Genomic DNA, 23200 nt, shown 5'->3' on the forward strand with positions numbered 1-23200 from the left:
TTGTTGATTAATTGAATCTGGTTTTATTCAATCCTTTTCATTTTTGCAACCAGTAAGCCAAATTAATCATTTTAATTAAAAGTACACTTAGAAATTAAAATGAACTTTATCAGAAAGCAAAATTCCAAACTAGTAATGAATGTTAACGAACGAATATTTTACATCTGAATAATGTTTCTTTGTTAAGAAGTCATTTAAATATTTCAGATAAAATATTTCTCATTAGTATTACTCAGTTAATATATTATTTAAAGTCATTCCCGAAATTTTTCAAATTTTAAGCGATAAATATCTAATGATGAGCTAATAAACCAAAACCAAGACTAGTAAATTTTTTCTTATTTGATTTTCTTAGCCTTTTCCGACAGAACTACTAAAAGGGATCTACAAATAGAGCTTGTCCTAATCCAGCAAACCAAAACCTCTTATTTACTGTTCTAGGCCATTTTCCCCAGTGCATTTTACAAAATACTTCAGATGTTTGTTTGGACTGTAAACATGATCCCATGGTTATTATAAACAAACATTCCATGTATGCCAAGAGTGGATGAGCACAGATTACCTCGATGGGCCACTAATCCCGCTGAAATTGCTTATCAACTGTGGGCAAATATTCAACTACAAGTGCTCCATCAGCCAAATGATCCGTTGTTGGCCATTTGGCTAAATACATTGCCATGGAAATTGCTGTGGCAATTTGCTAGCCTCTGCGCTCCTCGCCAAAATCTCCTCCCCGCACTCTTTTTAATTGAATAAACACAGCGGTTAGTGTGTTTACATTTTGAGAGTGCATCAGCAGCAGTTGCAACGTGGAACGTGCAACAATCGCAGCTGCTGCCGGCGACATGGTCACCGATCAACTCTAATTAGCGGCAACCAGTTGAGGAGACAAGCGCTGCCAACGGCGGAAGCGGTCAATTATAAATACTCCATGAAACCAGGGGGTGGGAAAGGGGGTGGTGGCGGTCCCCAAGTCTTATGTCCTGTCCAAGTGTCAGAAATATTGTCAAAGCTGCTGCTTGAGGCACACTTACACGCTTTATCGATGGTACAGTCCGACTTCTTAAACTTAAACCTCATATCAATATTTTTGTAAAGTTATTTTATAAAACTCAAATTGTCTGTTTTAATATCTTTACAGGACTTGAAATCCTTAATTTTCTGCCTGAAAGTATGCAACAATTTGGGTTTCTCTTTTTATACTTTATACAAAATCTATTAGGGCCATATCCCACTCCATTCTACCCGTCCGGTAGAGTTCAACTGGCATTGAACGATTCCGGCGATATCAATAAATAAAAAATTTAAAAAAAAAAAAAAAAAAAAAATATTAGGGCCATTTTCGACATGGAAAATTAAAAGTAGTTTTTAAGATCTTTTTTAAAACTTAAAGTATTTAAATTATTAATAATTTAATTTAATGGTATAAATCTAGAAATGTTAGCTATAAGAAATATCAATAAGGAGTTTGGTTTATGGTTAGTATAAGTTCTATAAATTTTGTAACTTGTAACTTTGAAAAAAGGTTGTTCGAGTTACCAAAGCTTGACTGTACTGGCATTTTGCATTTGCATATTTGCCCGCTGGCGGCTGGCGGCTGGCCAAGCTGGTCAGCTTCCATGGGTGACGTTGATGGTGGGCATTATCACGGGCTTTATGCCCGCCGTGCGTGATACGGTTTTCCTTATCGCTGGCCATCGTCTGATTTATATCAGTCATAAATATAATTGCAATATGGGTATCCAAATATGAGCCGTGACATGAGTGCAGCCATCGATCGATGGTGATGATGAGTCCACTTGTTTTAACGCACTTCCTTACCATATGGTTGCTTCTGCTGCTGGCTGAGCACACACCCAGTGCCCAGGTATTTCCGATCTCTTTGGAGATCTTCATCCTTACGGGCAGCACGCTCCGCTGCCGTATGTGTCATATACTGCTGGTGCCAATCACGATTGTGAGTCTGGAGCAAAACAAAGGAGGTCGGATTAAAAGCAAAGTTAGTAATGGTGATTTCATTTTACCCTGGCACATCGCTTCGCCATGAGTTCTTCATAAATCTGCCGATCTTCAAGTATATTGTACCCCAAATCTTCACGAATGTTGGCCTGCGCTTGTTTGGCGGTGATCACCAAATTCTGTTTGATCTGATCCTGCAAGTCAGTGAGCTGCTGGCGGCGTTTGTCTTTTACTTTCTTGAGGTCCTGTTGTTTCTTCACGACATCCATTTCAGCAGCGATTTCCAAGCTAAGCAAGGTATAAGAGTAAAATAGAATCACTTTATTTGTTAAAAGCTTTTGTATTTTTTAATATTTTTCAACTACTTACGCCTGGGAACATTGCCGTTTCTCTGCGAACACCTCCTTGGCAAACTGGGCCTTCTGCTCCCGATCGTTCTCCAGATTTTGAGCCTGGCACCTATTCTCTATCAAGTTCCTTAGCTGCAACTCATATTTCTCCTGTTGCGCTTTACTTTCATCCAAACGCTGCCACACTCGCTGCCAAAGGACTTCTACACAGGCTTGTCGACGTTTAAGAGCCTTTTTCTCCTCGATTTGATGGAGTTGAGCTTGTTTGGTTTCCAAGAGGATCTCCTTGGTCAGCATATGACGATGGGCCTCGGAGTTTTCACTTAAAATAATATAATTATTAATGAAATTAATTTTAGAATTCATACATTTCCCTCTGCTGGTTCTTGACTTTGACCAGTTCCTTTTCCGCCTCCTCTCGTTTCAGTCGCTCCATTTCGATCCACTCGTGTCGCCTTCGATCCGCCTCATCTGCTTGCTCTTGGAGCATCTCTGCAATCTTCTCATCCGCATCCAAGGCCTCTTTTTGCAGTAAGAGACTAAGATTCCATCGTCGATTATCTACATCCTCATACCATTCGCGCATCTTTCGAGCCACCTGGAATCCTATTTGGGATTTGAGATTGCGACGATCGGTTCGATTGAGAAATTCCACTACATCCATGATTTGAGAATTCTTGTCTGTAAAAACTATTAAGTTACTTCCGACTTTTCCTTTGTTTTTTTTGGTTTCTAAGCACAACGCGGGAATAACACTGTGGTCGGGTATATATACAAATCCATAATTACTATGGAAACGATTTGTGTGTTTAAAACATATATTTTAAGTCAATTTGAGTTAAATAAGTTCGGAAAAGAGCATTTCTTAATAATTATAAATTTGGAGCAAACAAATTGCTTAGTTTTTAAATGTTACTTATGTAATGTATTACTTTTTTAATCAAACGAAATTTCCTAATGTAAAATTACTCAATAATTTCTCAAAAAGATAGTTTAATACAAAATGAAATAAATATTAATTTAACATTTCCAAGCATCCGAATATTTCCCGCCACTTTTTGAATTCTTAGCCATTACAAAAAATACCAAATTTGCAATTTATTACGAATTTGCATTCTTTGGTATTATTTTTATTTGTACAATCTGGCTACACTACGAGCAGATGTTTCCGGATGGCCTTTGAACAGGCGTAAAATTGGACCCGAATTGGCTTAAAACCCGTAGGACCCGTGCAATGAAACTGTGTACAGCCAGAAGAAGGGGGCACTGAAGGACGCGGTTACGAAGGAATAGACGGACATCACCAGCGTATAGCCAGAAATCGGAGGAAGCGAACTCGAGGCACCCTGTGCCGGAGTTTGTGACGCAGTTACACAACAAAAATTCTCAGTAGGCGCCTTAAATCGGGGCAATAAACACGCTTCTAGCTGAATCTACGTGTATTAGCCAATTGGTGCCATCCCCACTGCACATTGGAGCACTAGACGCCCGTAAGATTCCTAAAAATTCGCATCCCCTCTTTGCGAAGGTATGTCTATTGATTTAATAGTTTATTTTTAGCCGGGAACATGCGATTGCAATTGATTATTGGTTCACTTTTCAGCTCAGGGACACTACGGCTTTCACTTTTAGACTAGTTTGCGAGTTCATTGGTCAACCTTCAAAATGGTCGTTGCAGCATCAACTTGTCGCACTGAGACAGTCTTCGATTACAGCTGGAAGAATGTGGTGGTCGCCTACTGGAACCGCTACCCTAATCCCTCCAGCTCTCACGTCCTCACTGAGGACACTATTCAGAGGGAGGTGCGCGATGGGAAACTCTTCTCCCGCCGCCTCCTATCCAAAACCAATCCTGTGCCCAAGTGGGGAGCTCGCTTCTACAACAATGTGCCGGTCAAGATTGTTGAGGACTCCGTGCTGGACCCGGTCAAGAAAACCTTCACCACATTCACCAGGAATCTGGGGATGACCAAGATAATGGCAAGTGATTGTTTAACTGTTAGGATATATTGTAATTGTTTATATTATTGTAGAGTAGGCCATTTAAAATAAGATCTTAAATTACTTCGATTATTACCTAATGATTTTATAGTAATCATTCCTGAATCATTTGAGAATTTCGCTTTGTACAAACATGACCCAAAAAGTAATCTCAAGTTCCAAGAAGCTAGGTCACCTACCTGCTAAGATTTGCCATGGTTTCAAGGCTGAAACTTAATAGACAATTTACCAACCCCCTAAATGTGTAGATAAGAAATTTTTGATAAGATTATTTCGCATTGGACAATTGTTTTTATTGCGGCCTTATATTGTGTGAGCAAAGTTGATATAAACATGGCAGTCAGGTTATGTTTGAGCTAAAAGAATAATTCTATTGATTCTGGGCAAGAATAAAAGTTGATTTAGTTGACTAGTCCTCATAAGAAAGAAAAATGCAATTTTGTTGTTTAGTTATAAATAAATATCAGGTAAAACGAGTTTAGGTTAGTTATTATCATACCTTACTACCTCAAGATGGGAATTATATCAATTAAAGCTTGCATCTGCTTGTATAGCCTCTATTATTTGTTATTATAGTATATAGTAATATTCATATTTTTTTATTTTCTTTTACAGAAAGTCGATGAAATCGTTATCTACAGCGAGCAGACGGACGGTAGCACCCTGGCAGTGCGAAGAGCCTACATCAGCTCCCAGGTGTTTGGATTCTCGCGGGCCATCCGTGCCTTCGGAATCGAACGTTTTAAGTCCAATGGCAATAAGGCATCAAATGGATTTAACCATGTGCTGCGACGCATGTTCCCGCACAGTCTGGTAGGTGGAGGAACCCACCAGCCAACAGTGTCGGCAACCACCTCAGCTGGGGAACTCCCTGTGTCCACCACAACCACTACCGTAGCAGCTACCTCGTCCGGCAATCACAATAACACGGGAACGCTGAAGAGCGCGGCCAAAGTGGGCTATGAGTTCTTCAAGTGTCACGCTTCCAAAATTGCCCAACTGTTTTCTGTGAAGAACTGAGATACTACCTATCAGGGACTCTCTGGAATAGATGTTGTTGTTGATAGCAAGGAATCAACGCCTGCGGCTCCGGAGTGAAGGATTTTTGCGGATTTTGCCAGGACGGAAAGGGAGGCGGAGACGTTGGGTCGACGTCTGGTTTTAAACATGTATTCCAAAGCAAATACCAACCATATACTTTGCTGCATTTCATTCCGTGTGTGCGCGAGCCAGCCGGCTGATTAGAACGGAGGCACTATTTGCTGAACACATTTCCTGCATCCTACAAAATTCTATCATTTATATTAAGTCACTTGCATTACATTATTATGTACCATTCTGTTAGGTCAAAAAGGAAGACAACAAAGCCGTGTGTCAAATTTGGGATTTCTATGTAATCTGTTGTATATTTTTATTTAAAAACAATCGCATTCGGGCGTAGTTTATAAAATTGTAATTATTAAAATACATTTAGTTTGTTAGAAATGAACGCCATTTATAACTGGCTTATTGTTTTAGTCAATTGGTCTTGAGGAGCGAATTTTTTTTTATAATTAATGGGATATGATTATTTCCTCGATGTTTGGTATTAATTAATGCTAGTCGATCAACATTAATTATTCTAATTAAAAATTTCCAATAATCTACTTTTATAACCAAAAGTAAATTTCATTATAGATTTCATATATATAATATACTAAATTTATTTTAAATATTCGTTAGTACCGATGCTGCCACACATTAGAAAGACATGCGTAGCGCTGCCGGATCTTTAAACAATTTGAATGCTTTCCAACACTTTATCTTACGCCTACGCTTAAAGCTTTTCTCTTCCGTGAGAATGGCAAAAAGCTGCGAGCGGTATAAAATCAGGTAAAATCGGCGTTCTCTCGAACATTGGAGAATCCAGAGCGCCTTCTGGAGTCGCATTCTCAATCCGAATTCACAACCGTTCGCGTCGAAGTCGCGCAATAACAATTAACTGCGTGAATAAATTTATCGCATGAAGAACTGCAGCTGAAATCGCGAGACAAAAAGAGCACAAAGCACAGCAAAATACCGTACAAATCAGCTACGTTTATGGCGCACCAAGAGAAGAGGAAGAATCAGCGCCCTGTCGCCCCCGCCTTTCATCACAAAAACAACAACAAGGAGCAGAGCTAACACGAAAAAAAAATACAAAAATATCATATAATTTATGTATATATTTTTGCTACCACTTTTGTATTGGTTAAAACTAAGAACGCTCCATTGATTTACTGAGCACACTGCCAGAGTTTTCAAGTTTTTCAAGACGTTGCCAGCTGTTTCTACCGCTGTTTTCACCTCCTTCTCAACCTCCTCTCCATCTTTTTCAAAGGAAAGTGAGAGCGCGGTCAACGTCCTGCGAAGAGAGAGAGATAGATAGAGAGCGCACTAAAAACGAAGGTGAGCGAAAGGACACCGGCAGACTCTTCTTCTTCTTCGCCGCGAAATAATTTTAACTAAATATTAAGTGGCAAACAAAGTTGTTAAAAGATAAAGCCAACACAGCAACCGGCAAAACGTAATCAGCAACGTAATCCCCCCGCGAACCAGAAAAACACAAGAAAAGCAAACAAAATGCGCCTGTTTCCAGTACGATTCGCTGCCGCCTCTTCTTCGATGTCGAGTTTGGCTAAAATGCTCGACTTTTACTCCGGCTTCAATCCGTCGCCCCTCTCGATAAAGCAGTTTATGGACTTTGGTGAGTAATGCACTAATTAATTACTTTCTTGGGGATGGGTTCTTGAACCCAAGTTGCTTAATATTTCAACGATCTTATCAAAAAGCTGTTGAGTAATCATAGAAATCAAAAACTTAAAGAGCTAAGAGATTATAATTTAATCTAATAAGTGCTGTGGAATATTTTACCTTACCTTTTTTTAAGATTATACATATTTAAATGTAAAGCGTAAGGTAAAACCTTTTTCTTCCATTCCTGATTGATCTTCAAAGTTTTTTTTAAATAGAGGAATTATTAATTTTTATATAATTTTTCATATTAGCTACTACAACTTATAATAAGCCCATATTGCATAACTTGTGATGACCTAGAAAAATGATACGGTTGAAAAATTCGTAGTGTAGGAAAATTATATTTTTCAATTCGTCTAAAATTTCCTTTAAATTGAAAAGAAACTTGATCTCTCTAAACAGCCAAACTGCGCAAAATTTCCCGTTATCTAATAGCCAATTTCGTTTCATTGAATTGTCAATTAAGCATTTGCATTTACATTTATTTTTTGTGCCCAGCAAATTGAAAACTGTGAGCGAGACAGAGAGGCAGACACAAACTGGCAGTATAAACAATTGAATGCTCAGTTCAATTCAGCTTAGCTTTGGCTTTTCCTCCACCCCCCGATGCTTTTTTATTTATTCCGCTTCCCAGCCAACCGCCTGTTGCAGAAACGGAAGTTAGAACAAGTCAACCTGTTTATGAAATGACTGCATTTGAATTCATAAACAAGTTTTGACAATGAAACATGAGGATGGGCGCGAGAATGCCGCCTTTTCCGCCCACACTTCATTGAGCGCCGAAAGCCGGCACGTGGCCTTCAATGACGTTTCAATGTCAGGAACATCCACACTCCCCTTTCCATAACCAGAAATCCAGGGAATCAACCTGCCCCAATAACCAAGCACGCAACACTCGAAACGAGTGTGCAGAGAAACATTGTACCTAATAGAAGGTTTAATACATTATTTAAGGGTTAGCCAATTCAAAACCTATTAAAAAGATATGGAAATAGATAAATATATAAGATATTATGCCTAAGAACTAAGTCCTATATATTACAAGTAATTTTAACCCTCTTTAAATTTCCATACATCATCTTTATAGTATTCCTTTTTTCCCTGTGTAAAACACAGACTTGAGTGCAAACTTCTAGGGCATTCTCGTTGAAAAACTGGCAACTGACGTGAACAGAAATAAAAGCCAGGCCAAGTAGCTGGGCTGGAAAATAGCAGGAGGAACAGTGGAAAAGGTTGGCCTCCGGAGGCTGAGCTATTATCATCTAAATTTAGAACCAAACAACAGGCTTTGTTGCCTGTTTTCTTTCTATCCCTTTTAAGGCCGGTGGTACATTGGTGTTTTACCTTTTTTTAAGCAGTCTATCGAGGTTTATTTATGAACCTACGTAGAAAACAACTGTGGAATTAGTTTACAAGCTTTTATAGCCACCCAATTCGCCACCCCTCATCGAACTGACCAAATAAATAACTAATATATGCCTCTGCCTATACTTGAACTTTGATGTCGGTCTGTAGATAAGGTTCGTTTTCGTTTTCGTTTTGCCCTCAACTGTACCCGGCGCTTAATTGTGTTTTTCTAGCGTTTGTGGGGGTCCATAAACTTGGAGTAATTATGTTTATATCTATGGAGTGTGCCTTGTTATTGCTTTCGAACACTGTTAATATACATTATCTATCACCCAACTATACTCGAATATGATGATTCAGGTTAACCATCGATTAGCGCTTCGTCGGCCTACTAAGAAATGTGTAAGAAATCGGAATAAAGTTCTAAAAATCGCGACTCTGTGACGGGCCTCATTTATAAAGTCTAGTCTATAGTAATTTTCGAGGGCGTCTACTTTGCCTATATTGTTTATGCGGAATTCATAGTATAGTATATTCGAAGGCCATGTTTTTATATCAATGGAAAATATCATATATATATAAGGGGAGTCCAATTTGGAATTGATGATCAGGTTGATCATGTGCCAAATTTCCTTTGCGACGAAGAGAAAATAATTATTTGCGGAAAAATCGAAAACGCAATGTCTGACAATTCGAAAGTATATATTGTTTAATGGAAGTATACTTATGGATCAGATCACCGTGACCATTTCGGGCAAAGTCCAGGATGCTGTCACCTCATTTCACCCACAAAATTGGATCTGTACTTTGGAACCTCTTTAGGAAAGTAACGCAGAAACAGCAGACGTCAACAGTTTAGCCGAAATAAATAAAAAAACAGAAACGCGAATGGCCAAGAAAAAAGAGTGAGCCCCCGGCAATGATGATAAAGACGTATTCACACGCGCCGTATTTTTGTCACAGGGCGAATGTGAGTCAAATATACATACTCGAAAGACTTTCAGAGAAATTCTCAGCATAAATCAGATGCCAATAAGTAGGGGCTGATGCAATAGATGAGGCTGATTGCCGTGCTCTTGACCAGCTGTCTTACGGGAAAAAAAAGGGGGATGGTCTTTGGGTTTAAAGGAGGTTGCAGCTGTGACGTTGTACCATATAATTTACCCCCTTTTCTTATGTAATTGCATGGAGCAGTGCAGGGGATAATATAAAGTCATTTGCAGAAATGCAATTTCTTAGCGCCCTCAGCTGATTGCGTGCCATGCGTTGTAAATTATTTAATGCGCCATTGACGACTGAATTACCCTACATCGCCAATTGAATAGCTCAAGCTGATAATGTGGATTGAATGGAAACCGCAGCTCATTTTCCATTCTACACTCTAGTATTGAATTCGTGCTGTGTTAAGTTTTCAATTTCACAAGTAGTACACGCAACAGTTTTCCACCAATTACAAGACAACTACTAGTAGTTACATAACATTTCTATGCAACCATTTTGTATATTCAAACTTAAAGCATTCATTCTCTGATTGTAAAATATAAACACAGGCTTTAAATTCTGACAATTATTTATAAGGCGGTTACGCATATGATTTACTCATCGAATAACTTATTTTAGTAAAAATATTTAAAGCTATGATTAAGTGTTATTTGAACTTTAAAAATGTAACAGTTTTCTCATTTTCAGTTAAAGACTTCTTCTTTTTCATATGTGCGTAACACTTTTCCAATCTCAAGACCCCCCTCAGCTTAACTTCCTTTTTTTATAACTTGGCAATTATCTAAATGCATATAGCACTTATGATTAAGACACTTAACGCCTTTGCGAATTTATCACCGATGAAAGCGAGGGTGAGACTTATCAGACGAAGAGCCAATGCATCAAAGTCTACATTTTGTGGAGTGCCAGACGTTGTATGTATAAAGCTGACAGTCCGATCGAGTCTGGAGGTTTCTTTATATTTATTTTTTTTCCGTCAACTACTATCAAAACAAGCTCATATATATATAGAGAGAGAGGCAGAGAGTGAGAGAGAGATAGGGGAGAAGAGAGGGTCTAAAATGGCAAACAAGTAAACAAAAACAAAGCATTAAAAGCTTTGTTTTGAGGTCATCTAGTGGGGCCTCTCTCTGTGGGAGGGGCAGAAGGGGCGCTCTATCTCCACACTCTTCACCATATCTATATCTTAGAACTCAGAAATCTGATCGCATTTTCGAACGTTTTCTGGCAGGTTCTTATAAACAAGCTCGCATCAGGTTATCGACTCTCTTTCCGTGTTTTTTCCCAGTCTTTATAACTCGTTTTATTGATTCTGTTTTGTTTGGCCAATTCGTTACAATTGACTCATAAAGCGGTTCCAGTCTAATATACCCAATATAGCCACGTATATATAGTATCTAGTTTTGTTTTTTCCGTTTTGTGTCTGGAATTTTAATTAACCATGGTGAATTTTTCGTTCGTCTAATGATTATTATCGTCATTAATTTTTGGCGAAAAATAAAATTGGCTGGGGAAAAGAAAAGGGGCGTGTCTATGCCGGCCTGGTCAAGGCCCCATTGATAAGGCGGGATCCAGCGTTATCACTTCGAATGTCAATTTCTTGATTTTCTCTTTGTTACGAAACTGTTGACTGTCGGCAAACAAACAGAAAAAAAAAAACGCCAAACACGCACACTAAGAGAATCAAAGGCAAATACAAAATAACCAACAAAATGACAAACACAAAGGCAAATTTCAAAAGCTTGACGAGGGCAAAGTTTTCTGCGGTTGATTTATTTCACATTTGCCCGAAGAGCTTTGAACTTAGCTTGTTTATGAAGAAAATAAAAAATAAAAAACATATACAGACATATACTATACACACTAAATGTAGATATGTATTTAGCTCAAGTACTTTTTCGGCTCTCTTGATAATTAATCCAATTGAATTTATGTGGGCTTCAGAATTGTTTTCTTTTGTGTACGACGAGGTTGTTTATTCTACCTAAATTGTTCGTCCCCATGAGGTTTTCACTCGTGAGCTCATGATCGCTGAGTGCCTGAGAGCTGCATTGATAAGCCTTCTAGGGAAATTTTTTACATAATCTAGAAAAGCAGACAAACATTTAGAAATAACTAATACAAATAAATAAATAAAATATAGCTCAACAACCCCATTAGGTCTGTTTTAAGAAATTTATTGTTTATTTTAAGGCCTGATAATGAAGTCGAAGTTCTATAGGCATTATCTTTTATGGAGAACTTTGTTTTTCTTCTCTCTGTTGCTTATAAAACTAGTTCAACATAGGAAGATTTCGACTAAATTTAATCTTATTTCTTATTAAACCAGCAAACTGGTTAAGAAATTAGTAAACTGGCTGCGTGTTGATATTTTATTACACTAAGAATATTCTAACGATTAAGAAAATGCGTAAAATGTTACCTGGTTAGAGTCCTATTAATATCTCTATTTAAATTTCACAGGTCAAAATGCCTGCGAAAAGAAATCCTATATTTTTCTGCGCAAGGAGCTCCCAGTTCGACTGGCAAATATCATGAAGGAGATTGCTCTTCTGCCCGATAACCTGTTGCACACTAGGTCCGTAAGCGAAGTGAGCTCCTGGTATGTCAAGAGTTTCGAGGATGTGCTGGTGTACGAGAAAGCCGAGCCCACGCACGACAATCTGCAAAAGTGAGAAGTAAGATTTCAAATTTATCAACTTTTACTAATATATTTTAAACGTTTTAGATTTGTGGCCGATTTAGATCTCATTAGGAATCGGCACAACGATGTAGTGCAAACGATGGCTCAGGGTGTGATCGAAATGAAGGAGAACGAGGGTGGCCAGGTGGATGCACCCACCGAGAGCTCTATTCAGTACTTTCTCGACAGGCTCTACATGTCAAGGATCAGCATTCGAATGTTGATCAATCAGCACAGTATGTTAATATTCCTTCGATATAGCAAAAAATAATATGTACTGATTATATTATATAATTATTTAAAGCCCTGCTCTTTGGAGGAAATCCCCATGCGGGTGGTCGCCACATTGGTTGCCTGGATCCCGCCTGTGATTTGTCGGATGTGGTTCGCGATGCCTATGAGAATGCCCGCTTCCTATGTGATCAGTACTACCTGACCAGTCCGGCGCTGGAGATCCAGCAGCACAGCAGCGAGCCTGGTGATAACCCGCCTATCCGTACAGTGTACGTGCCCTCGCACCTATACTACATGCTTTTCGAGCTTTTTAAGAACTCCATGCGAGCGGTTGTGGAGCATCACGGCCATGACAACAATGACACATTGCCACCGTTAAAAGTTGCCATTTGCAAGGGTAAAGAGGACATCTGCGTGAAGATTTCTGACCAGGGTGGCGGCATTCCCCGCTCCCAGACCGATCAGCTTTTCAAGTACATGTACAGCACAGCACCGCAGCCCTCGAAATCGGATCTGCACACAGTGCCTTTAGCAGGCTATGGATATGGTCTGCCGATCTCAAGGCTTTATGCTCGCTATTTCCATGGTGACATAGTTCTGCTCTCCTGCGAAGGATTCGGCACCGATGCGATTATCTATCTGAAGGTGGGTTATAGTTTATTTTTGTTTCCAACTTGATCCCGTTAACCTATAATAATTGCTTTACAGGCTCTGTCTGACGAGGCCAACGAATTGCTGCCGATCTTTAACAAGACAAGCTCAAAGTTCTATCGCGCCACCGTGCCCACTGGTGACTGGTCCAATCAGGTAAAATACGCTAAAAAGAAGAAGACGAGCGCTGTCAGCCAGTAGACGTGTGAAAATGCCAAAAAGCAAAAAATACACAAAATTATATATGAGATGAAAAATGAAACGAACCCGCCTGGCTGTGTAAAGAGTTTGCGCCACCCTGCACTAATTGAATTCAACTCAATCAAACCCAATCCCAGCAAGCAAACCAAATCCCGCATCCGCAACCCAGTCAAGTGAAAAGTGTTTATTTATTGTTTTAATGTTAATGTTAAATACATCTTGTGTTTGTATGTGCCCCACCAAAACTCCCCAACTCGATTGATTTTTGAAAATTGTAATTCTTTTGAAATATTGTCATTTAACATTTGACATTCCACACACATTGCCCACTTTGGAGCGGGCTGAAGTTCTATTCAGTTTATTTTTGTGGGGAGCGAGTGGCGCAGCGCCCTTGGCTTTAAGATTACGTTTGTAGCAATTTAATTCGATACATATTTATATAAACATACCTATATATATACACGAAAAACATTTATACTCTAAAGTGAATATATGTTTTGAAACATTTTACGAAATTAGCTTTAATTTGTGGATTTTATTTAGGCTATAGCCCGAACTGCATGCAATGTCAAAATACATTTATCTTTTTGAGCGCACTATTTAAATATATTGCTTAAGTTATGAAAGTTTTAAACAAATAAACTAAAAAATATACACTAAAAATGATTGATTTTTCTATTTATGTTTGTGTTTGATTTGATTTGTTGAAAACCACAAAACTACCGAATTTCATCTACATTTCCTCTATTTTTTTAATTTTCTCATTTAACAGTTTATTCCCAAACTAAGAGTTTATGGTAATTTCTGTTGCTTTTGGTTAACCCTTTCTTTACTTATAAACTCTCCAATGATGATTTCTTTCAGAACTTTTCCAATCGTTGGCGTTATTTGTATGGTTTTTTAAAGAATTTATAAGACAGTAACCGGGCCAGATGCGTTTGCAGTTCTTTGGTTTTAATTTCTCGTCACACAGGGTAATAACCACAAAGCTCACGAAACTCTCTGATCTTCTAGAGCTCCGATATGAATGCACGCCAGCTGTCGGCCAGCATACCAAAGCGCTGTGACTTTATCCAGGACGCTTGAAGGACGAGCTTTGGCGACCGCTACTCAGGTTTAGGAAACAGGACGATTCAGGAAACAACTGTTGGATACGAAAATCTCGATATATATCACTAGCCCTAGGCAAACATTCCCAAACTGCAGCAGCAACAGAAGCAACTCAAATTTGTATTCATGGCAGTAACGTGTAGTTATCGTGTTGTTATTTGAAAAAAAAACGAAACAAAAAAACGGATGCATAATAAATAATGCAAATTGTTAAAGATCAAGCGTGGGATTTTTTTCTTTTAGGCACTACATTTTATTCTTTACATACACAATAATAATAGTAATAATAATATTTCTCTATATTGCATCAATAACATTAAATATTGTTCATTTTGCTTTGATTCTCCTCGTACTTCGGCTCTATACATACAATAATCGATTCATTTGCTTCCGGTTATTTCTTTATAATTATTTTATACAAAATTCTCACATTCAGTTAGCATTGTTTAGCATTTTTTCACATTATCACTTGTTAACAGTTTTTCATTCGCTTTACTCGACAATCAATTAATCTATTTAACTAACAGCAACAAATTGATACATTTAAACAAAGTGCATTGCGGTTGATTGTTGTTGTGTTCTTTTGATCTCGATCTCAGATAATAATCGTATTTATAATTATAATAATAATAGTAGAAATCATAATATGCAATATAAAATCGACAAAAAATCAATGATAATAAATACAATACAATATATAAACAATAATACACATTAAATAAATCAAATTGCAATTGGATTGGAATGCATGCGAAACGGAGAAACGTAGAAGGATAATCGATGAGACACGCGTTTAAAATGTCCCAAAGTTTCAATCAAGTTGAAGTGTGAAAATGGCCTTGGTAGCACCGCTCTACTTGCGCAGGGGATCCAAACTCTCCAGCGAGAAGTCGTCAAGGTTAAGCTGATTTTGCTAAAAAGATTTAATTATAAGTTAGTATTATTCATAAAAGTTTAAAATAATCAAAACTAACCTTGAAAATGGTCGGTCCATTGTTCATTTCAAAGGGATCTGAACCAAATAGATCCGTATTGCCATTTAGGCCGTTGCCCGTGGGCACCGAGGGTAGGCGCCTTGGCGCAGCAATCTTTGGCGGAGGCGCCACTGTAAATATAAATCACACATCAGTAAACAATAATCTATATATATAAATATATAAAACATACACAATGGCGGTGTAATGTTCAGCTCGCTGGAGAAGCCACTGCTATTGATGCTGTTATTGTTGCTTGTGATCAATAGGCTACTGTTGTTGGTGTTGTTATTCTGTAGCTTATGATCGTTGTTGTTAACAAACAGCTGCTGGCCAAAACTCTTGGACGGCTCAAATCCAAACAAATCGTTGCTGATCGCATTCCGGCCATTGCTCCCGTTGTCCTGAATCTCATCCGCTCGCGGATCGAAATCACTATCAGAATCGGAGTTCAGCAACAGCTCATCCATCTTCTGGCTGTTGCTCTTACCACCGATGCTAATCTGGCTGGTTAGATTGTTCCGCGGCGGGACAATAGGCAAGAAAGAGCTGGGCGACGCCGAATGGGTCGATGCCGTGGTGGAGTTGGTGTCAATCAGCAACTTGTCATCATCTAAAAACAAATTTAAGGAATTAGTTGATTAACAAAAAGAAATAGAATATAATCCTACCCAGCTTGCCGTTGCTTAGGGCTTCGGTGGCCACCTCGATTCCATTCTGTTGCTCTGTGATAGGTGCCTCCAGGATATCCTTAATGCCCAGATTAAAGAGCAGGGCGTCCAACTCGGCCTTTGGCAATTTGGCAGAAACTTCGAGCAGTCGCTCCTTATAAACATTTACGGTTTGTTGCAGATGATTAATCTGCTGCTGCGCCTTGCTTAAATTTGTTTTTTCAGTGCTATCCATGTACTTCCTGCCAATAAAAAGAGAGTCATGGCGTTAATTAAACTTAAAAGTTGAAATAAAAATCGCAAATTAACCCACCTGTAGGCCAAATCGAAGGCCTGACCAATAGTCAGCGTGATATCCGAGGCCAATTTGTTTGAAATGAAGACAAAGCACTCGTGGCTTTCCTCCGCTTTGCCACTTCCATCGCCATTTCCGTTCGCATGGCCATTTGTCGCCGGGTCACTGCCGTCCCTCGTCTTTGTCGACTTGGCAATGAAACTGAAGAACTTCTTTACACCCTTCTCGTCCGCACAATATGAGATGTTATACAGCGGAAACTGGTGGAGGATCTTGTGGGTACGCGGCTCCTGGATGGCCACCCCCTTAATGCTTATGGTGATCTCCAGCTTCTTGAACTTCTCCTGGGTGCCAGTCTCCGCCTTCTTCATTTGCTGGGCGAACTGCAGCTTCCGAATGGCCTCCTTGACCACCTCGATGCCCTTGGGCTGGTCCACGCTCAGGTTACCAAAGAACTGAAAGTGAGAAAACAATGGGATACAGTGAGAAAAAAATGTGTATGTTTTAATGGGAAGGTTACAGGAAAAACATTTATAGACCTGGTGTTTTAACTATTTTTTAATTAATTTGGTAATTTAAAAAGAATTTGCCTATTAACCTAAAAGCTTGTCATAATATAATAATTTAGTAATAAACAAAGTTTACTCTCAGAAATTTTACGATCAGCTTTGAAAGCTGGCAATGCAATTGCATTCCTCTGTAGAGTTATGTCAGTTTTGTTTGCGTTATAAGTTACCATTTTTACTATAGCTATTATTTCTAAAAGGTCCAATAGGACTGTTAGCATGATAGAATTTTTTTTATTTTAAAAATTATTAATAGTTTGCAATAAGTTGTCAGTTTTTAAACATTTTAAGGAGAAACATTTTAATTTTAAGTTAAAAAGAACATTTTGTTTTGCTAACAAGGATAACTGGGCGTATGAAAGATATTAGTGTTTGCATTTGACAATGCGTATACGCAACGATGTGTAATTTAGAATTTAAAGTCTACTTTTTGGGGGATAATATTCAACGACAAATTAAGTAAATGAAATGATTAATTTCGGACTCTGGGCGAATAAGAAATAGTTTGTAATATTTTCTCTCAATGTACCGCCTATCGGGGTCGTCACAGGTGGGTTGTCCCTTGCTCACCTTGACTAGATAGACCGCGTGTCCGCTGATGAGCTGCTCCGGCGTGTGCAGCCAGTTGCGCTTGCCGCTCTTGGCCTCGCTTTTGGCATCACCGTTGCTGTTGTTGCCAGTACCGCTGCCACTGATGCTGTTGCCACCATCGGCGGCGTCCTTCTCCTTGTCCTGCTGCTGCTGCTTGCTGCTATTCTGCTTGTTCCAGAACTTCAGCTGGGCCATTTTGGTCGCTGCCTTGCTGCCGCCAGATGTCCCGCCGCTGTTGGCTGGCTGATAAGGCATTGTTGTGGTCGGCGCCGTTTTTAAGCGTTTAAGGGAGCTGTAAGTATATAATCGGAATTGACAAATGAGTTGCAAATTGAACTTTGTCCGTCGTGTTGGCATCAACATCATTGGGTTTTTCCTCCTCTCAAATCCCTCGAGTATAAAATATATAATGTGCATACAAATTCCAGCTGTCGCTGTACTGCTAATTATCGTTATACAACCCAACTGAATCTGAATGTATTCTTTTGGCTAATTGCAAATCGTGTTCAGAGAGAGGGACAGCAAAGAATCTACAATGCTTGAATGGAGAAGAGGGGAGATTCGGATCCATGAAAGCCAATCCCATCTGCGTCACCGCAGACTTAAACCTGTTGCCTCCGTCAGCTGTCGAGATTGGTGCACTCGGACCTAGACATTTCTATGACAATACACATACAGTCGAGGTTTGGAATTACACAAAGGAAAATGATTGTTCAAAAACATCAATCACATATTTAGCATTAATGAAATAAATTCTACTCAAAAAGTATTTTCTGTGTACAAAAACAAAACTAGTTTCCAGGAAATTATTAATTATTTATGAACCTTGGAATTATTTTTTTGGCATCTCTTAAATCAAGCAACAAAGCAAATTGAAACGGTTTATGAGCCCCTGTGGTTTGATTTTTGATTAATTGTTTTTATTTATAGTTTTAATCTTGTAAAGAGCTATAAACCCGCACTTTTTATAAGAAGGCATTAGCCCAAAGTAATTTTGTATTCCATACTTTATGAAATCCAACATTCTATTTCACAGTTCGGTTTGCACCCCAAGAAAAGACTTTTCGAAATGAAATTTATAGAGGCTCTTCCTTTGTCAACTTTTTAATTCCTTATCATAAATGAGGTCACTTAACCGCAGAGCTTGGCATATATTATTATTAATGAATGAATGTGAATCATTCTTAAGCTGGTAAAAAGACTGGTTTAAAAAAAAGTCAGGCTATGGAGCTTTTCAAATCCCCACAATAGTTACGAAACGCACTGTATGGATGTAAAATGCACTCAAACAGTCGTCGTTGTGCAAAGACAATAAGGCAACAGTTTCTCAGAAATAAAAACCACACAAAAAAAAACAAAAAGGAAAAATATGAAAAAAACCTAAACCCAAATTAGAACAAAGTCGCTAAGCTAAGCTGAGCTCACATCGGATCAAAGTCACACCTTGTGGACAGAGATGATGTGACGAACGGATCTTTTGTGATCTTTCGTTCTTTCGTGCAGTTCTCACATTTCGTGCCGTCTCATAATTAAGAAAAATCTTGCAAAAAATTAATGAAGCTTGGCTTGTTTTTTTTTAATTTTTCATTCATTTGGCTCTCTTTCTTGTCTTTGTTTTGCGCTTGCATGTGTGTATTTTATAAGTTTGATTTATTTTGGAGTTGGCCAAAATGGAGGGAAGTGTGTTAAGGGGGTTTTGGGAATGGGGGTTTCGTTAAGCAATCGCACAAAAGCGAAAGCTAAATTGGCCAAAAACGGCAAACGACGCTGATGACGACAGCCTGGGTTATAAAATACAAAATTCGAAAATAGCACATCGCTTGGCTTTCGTAGCTAAAAAAAGAAAACCAAAAATAAAAAAAAACGAGAGACTTGAGGCACCCTGTTTCCCGGCAATTGTGCGCAATTACCCCAACAACTACACACATTTTTCAAACGACGAACAAAAGATAATGTCGACAACTAAACCACAGCTATATGAATATGTTTATGTACTCCGTACAAGGCGGTATACTACGCACACACACTTATGTACATACTTATTTAACAAAATAAAGCCAAGTCGCGGAAGTAATTCTCCACATCTCATCACACTTACGGATTCCGCCCCCACAATCCTTCCCCTATCATTTGGAATGCAGACTGCGTGCCAGATCTGTCCATATACATATCGTCTAAATTGATATTAGCGGACGAGAGCAACTTGACACTATTTCTCAATGGCTGTCACTTTACAGAATTTGTGCAGATAAAAGAGGGTTTTTCTAAGAATTTCGCAATCAGCGTTTTAGAGGGCGTTTCATATGAGTTTTCTATATACACTTATCAAGTTTGAATTTCATTCATGTGCAGACCCATATATGAAATGTGTGTATCTCTGTATTTCTTTTCAAACATAAATCCATCACATAACATAAGATTTGAAGTTTAAATATGAATTATATTATATGTGAGTCAGATGTGTACCTCATTCTTTGAACATCAACTCATCTATGAACAAACGTCAAATATTTAAATTGACAAGATCTTTAGGCTGCCTTGAAATTTACTCCCTCAACTCCTTCTACATCATAAAAATTAGATTTTATATTTTTTTAACATGTCAAGATTTGGCTTGGAACAAGCCAGGCTGCCAGCACTAATTACTGAGATTGCCAGGGACTGAGATTAGAAAAAGTCGTAAAGTACACATCAGATATGCAAATGCGGTAAGAGAAGGTGACCGAAAAGGGGGACGGAAAAGGGGAAGGAGCGAAATTTAAATTCAATTGGGCCTGCGCACTGACTGTGAAATTATTGTGAACCATTTTCGCTCCTCCATTTCCACTCTCTTTGCTGACTATGTGTTTTTTTTTGAAATTTTATTTTTATGGCTTTATGTTGCCATGTGTTTGTGGGCATTTTCTTTTCATGCTGGCCAGACACTTTCTTTGCCGTTTTGCAGTCTTTTTTCTTTTTCAGACAAGCGGTATTCAACAGGTGTTTGGCCAACACAAGGCATTGCACAAGGCTAACAAAAACAAACAATCAAAGTAAAGCGTCGGTGTTTTTTTTTTCAACTTTCATAATTAGCAGAAGCTGAAGCTGGGACACGCGGACCTTGCGTGTTTGTTTGCCATTGTGCGTGACTGTTTCTCTAAGTGTACACAGACAAAAAACAGGTCCGATATTCCATTAAATGGGTGTTTTAAAAAGGTTTGATTTGTGGAAGAATGGTAGATTGATATATGATCATAAATTTGTAAGTTCTTTAAAAATTTGTCCCTAAAAGCCATAAGAAGACATCTGACTTTTCCGTTGGACATTTCTTTGTAAGTTACACTTACACTACCTTAATAAAATGAAATACATTCATTGCATATAGAAGTTCTAGTGAAAACTGATTTTAAATGATGCCTATATTTTTCTTTCTCTGTACTTCTGTTACATGGCGAAACAATAAACACAACATGGGATTTCATTAGGCACACTGGCACAGAAAACGTTAATTTCAGTGGTTATTGTAATTGCTTTTTAAGCACTTTTGCTTTTTGCTTTCAGCTTTCTTCATCTCCTTTTTTCTTTTCTGCAAGCACGCATACCGTTACAAGTGTAAGGAGGAGGATGATGAGATGGAGGAGTAGACACAGTCACAGGCACAACAATTCACCGCTATTTCTGGAGCGCCACGGCGCCAAAACACAAACGTACGCGACGGGAGACAGCAGCGAATAGCACAACAAAAAAGCTGAGCTCCATCTTTTTCAACTCGATTCGTTTTAATTCACTTGAGAGAGAGGGAGATCAACAGAGATGGAGAGAGAGCTAACGTGAGAGTTAAACAATTGTAAAGATTAGAGGAAGAGAGCAATGGTGATTTGTAATTTTAATTTTTTCAAGTGCCATTAAAATTAAACAAAGACTTTGTCTTGATCTCTTGGTCTCTCTTGTTTTCCGCCCACTCAGCGCTCTCATTTTTCTCTCCCAATTTTCTTTCTGTCCCTCTCTTGACCTGCCTTTCGTTAATGACTTTGCAGAAAATAACGTTTTAAAGCGCGACTTTGGTTTTAGTTAATCGCTCACTTACTTTTGCAGGCTGCCAAAACTATTTTCGCCTGTTTTCACTCGTTATGCTTGCTTTGTCCGTTGATTGAAGAAATTAGTGCAATTGATTGTTGGTACTCCTTATTTTTTCTAGTTACACGCGATTCAAAAATTACTACAACAATGGCGGGATGCTGACAGGGAGAGTCAAAGAAACAACGGTTTAGTTTTGATTTTTGCGCGTGAGCTCTCTTTTAGGCTCTTCCTCTATCTCTCTTTTTAGGCTGAACTGCGCAAATTTACACGATAACACAGCAGCAGCAACAGCAACAACGACCAGCAACGACAACAACAACGACAGTGTGCTATGTGGAATATCCTCTGCACCTTCACGGTCCGCTACTTCGATTTACCGATCACGCGCCCAACAACAAACTGACTGACTTGACTGCGATTGCTATATCGACCAAAACACGACTCTTCAAGCTGCGAAGTCGGTATTCGAATACGCTCTCACTCTCTTTCTCTGTCTCTCTGGTTTGGATGCACTTCGGCGAGAGACAGACTACATATGTAAAACTAGTTATGGGACAGGTGGTCGGCCAGGTGTATGTAGGAGCGCACCCTACATTGAATGATTCATCTATTGAAATAATTTTGGTCAAATCATTTTAAATAGAAGATTATTTTTTGGATTATTTAAAAATGTATGTTAAGATTGTTGTAGTAGCCAATTTAGTAAGTTTTGATTTTACTCATTTAACTTATTTTTAATTAACTGTTAAGCACACGGGACCCTCTATTTTTTATAAAATATAAAATATTTTTTGTTTTTCTGAAATATTTTTTTATTTTAGCTAATATTTCTCTTATAAATTATACATACTTAAGCTAAAGTAAATAATTTACAAAAAGAAATAAAATACTATCAACCAAGGGCAAGTGCACTTGAAATCACTAACAACCACTGGACAGACCGACAAGTTCCAGCGTAGGAGATCGTGATCGGCTGTAGTTTTCTCTTTTGCGGTTGAAGCCTCACTCCAATACAAACATATGCCCGCTTAGTAATGCCTATATGTGTGTGAGTGGGTATTTCTGCTCGTTTACCTGTTGCTTTTCAATTGTTTTACATTTTGCCAGAAAAGTGATTTTTCCACAATTGCCAGAACATACGGCACTGTCTCGAGATTCCACCAAAATGCTCTTGGATAATTAAAATTACAACAACAGGTGGGACAACACTTATATGTACATGAAAACTGGCTTATAGCAGTATGTGTGTGTTTTTGTAATCTCAAACTGACGTAAAAACAAAGACACAGCATTGCTGTTATTTTTGTTATTTGCCGCAGAAGACGTAGACGAAGAAGAAGAAGCAGCTACGAGAAAAATATATTTTATTTTCGTGATACGTAATTTCTGGGGTTGTTTGGCCGCTTCAAATACAAATTGCAATAAAACTGGTTCCCCAAGTTGAGCGTATAATAATGTACCAGGATTTTGATTATTGTTGTCGTTACTCGTTGTTTAGTTGTTGTTGCTGCTGCTGTGGTATTACTATTGTTTTGTTGCATGCCTTGCATTTTTCCAGTACACATTTTCTTTTTACATTTTGCCACATTTTAACTGCAATCGACCCTTCCCCTTCGGACGTCCCCTCACCCAACCCCTTCAAAAAACCGGCTTTACATTAAGGAGTGTGCGTGAGGGGACATGTGTTTGTGTGGCAAATGCAATTGGTGTTTCAGTTTGGTTGCAGGCACC

General features: G+C 38.5%; 4 protein-coding genes across 5 annotated transcripts; 2 read left to right on the forward strand and 2 right to left on the reverse strand.

The window, feature by feature from the left end:
* Positions 1-1618: 1618 nt before the first annotated feature.
* Positions 1619-3074, reverse strand: LOC108104468 (involucrin). Its single transcript, XM_017210532.2, has 4 exons — positions 2678-3074; positions 2329-2631; positions 2025-2247; positions 1619-1963 (listed from the first exon to the last, which is right to left on the reverse strand). Exons 1-4 carry the CDS (start codon positions 2971-2973, stop codon positions 1805-1807), a joined length of 981 nt encoding a protein of 326 aa, XP_017066021.1. The 5' UTR covers positions 2974-3074; the 3' UTR covers positions 1619-1804.
* Positions 3075-3452: 378 nt separating this feature from the next.
* LOC108104502 (protein preli-like) lies at positions 3453-5804 on the forward strand. The gene is made up of 3 exons (XM_017210619.2): positions 3453-3837; positions 3913-4289; positions 4926-5804. Exons 2-3 carry the CDS (start codon positions 3975-3977, stop codon positions 5328-5330), a joined length of 720 nt encoding a protein of 239 aa, XP_017066108.1. The 5' UTR covers positions 3453-3837; positions 3913-3974; the 3' UTR covers positions 5331-5804.
* A 369-nt stretch (positions 5805-6173) lies between these two features.
* LOC108104503 (pyruvate dehydrogenase (acetyl-transferring) kinase, mitochondrial) lies at positions 6174-13869 on the forward strand. The gene is made up of 5 exons (XM_041819929.1): positions 6174-7035; positions 11898-12105; positions 12163-12353; positions 12422-12996; positions 13060-13869. The coding sequence occupies exons 1-5, from the start codon at positions 6912-6914 to the stop codon at positions 13201-13203; spliced, it is 1242 nt and encodes a 413-aa protein (XP_041675863.1). The 5' UTR covers positions 6174-6911; the 3' UTR covers positions 13204-13869.
* Positions 13870-14542: 673 nt separating this feature from the next.
* Positions 14543-21885, reverse strand: LOC108104501 (PTB domain-containing adapter protein ced-6). 2 transcript variants are annotated; one of them, XM_017210618.2, is made up of 7 exons: positions 21477-21885; positions 17390-17702; positions 16272-16708; positions 15959-16200; positions 15481-15900; positions 15288-15418; positions 14543-15226 (listed from the first exon to the last, which is right to left on the reverse strand). In XM_017210618.2, exons 2-7 carry the CDS (start codon positions 17663-17665, stop codon positions 15167-15169), a joined length of 1566 nt encoding a protein of 521 aa, XP_017066107.1. In that variant the 5' UTR covers positions 17666-17702; positions 21477-21885; the 3' UTR covers positions 14543-15166. The 2 variants fall into 2 exon arrangements, with proteins under 2 accessions (XP_017066107.1, XP_017066106.1); XM_017210617.2 differs by lacking the exon at positions 21477-21885 and adding an exon at positions 20992-21127.
* Between the last annotated feature and the right edge of the window lie 1315 nt (positions 21886-23200).

The sequence above is a fragment of the Drosophila eugracilis genome, unplaced genomic scaffold (genome assembly GCF_018153835.1).
Source record: "Drosophila eugracilis isolate 14026-0451.02 unplaced genomic scaffold, ASM1815383v1 contig_1765, whole genome shotgun sequence".
In the NCBI taxonomy this organism is placed as follows: Eukaryota; Metazoa; Arthropoda; class Insecta; order Diptera; family Drosophilidae; genus Drosophila; species Drosophila eugracilis.

Excerpts from the sequence above, each read along its gene's own strand:
- LOC108104468 (XM_017210532.2), bottom strand. The coding sequence starts at position 2,973 with ATGGATGTAGTGGAATTTCTCAATCGAACCGATCGTCGCAATCTCAAA. Across the intron at positions 2,248-2,328 it reads AAACGGCAATGTTCCCAGGC|CTTGGAAATCGCTGCTGAAA; the intron begins GTAAGTAGTTGA and ends TACCTTGCTTAG. Across the intron at positions 1,964-2,024 it reads TGGCGAAGCGATGTGCCAGG|ACTCACAATCGTGATTGGCA; the intron begins GTAAAATGAAAT and ends GTTTTGCTCCAG.
- LOC108104501 (XM_017210618.2), bottom strand. The coding sequence starts at position 17,665 with ATGCCTTATCAGCCAGCCAACAGCGGCGGGACATCTGGCGGCAGCAAG. Across the intron at positions 16,709-17,389 it reads ACGCGGTCTATCTAGTCAAG|TTCTTTGGTAACCTGAGCGT; the intron begins GTGAGCAAGGGA and ends TCTCACTTTCAG. Across the intron at positions 15,901-15,958 it reads CCTAAGCAACGGCAAGCTGG|ATGATGACAAGTTGCTGATT; the intron begins GTAGGATTATAT and ends ATTTGTTTTTAG.
- LOC108104502 (XM_017210619.2), top strand. The coding sequence starts at position 3,975 with ATGGTCGTTGCAGCATCAACTTGTCGCACTGAGACAGTCTTCGATTAC. Across the intron at positions 4,290-4,925 it reads TGGGGATGACCAAGATAATG|AAAGTCGATGAAATCGTTAT; the intron begins GCAAGTGATTGT and ends TTTCTTTTACAG.
- LOC108104503 (XM_041819929.1), top strand. The coding sequence starts at position 6,912 with ATGCGCCTGTTTCCAGTACGATTCGCTGCCGCCTCTTCTTCGATGTCG. Across the intron at positions 7,036-11,897 it reads AAAGCAGTTTATGGACTTTG|GTCAAAATGCCTGCGAAAAG; the intron begins GTGAGTAATGCA and ends TAAATTTCACAG. Across the intron at positions 12,997-13,059 it reads ATGCGATTATCTATCTGAAG|GCTCTGTCTGACGAGGCCAA; the intron begins GTGGGTTATAGT and ends ATTGCTTTACAG.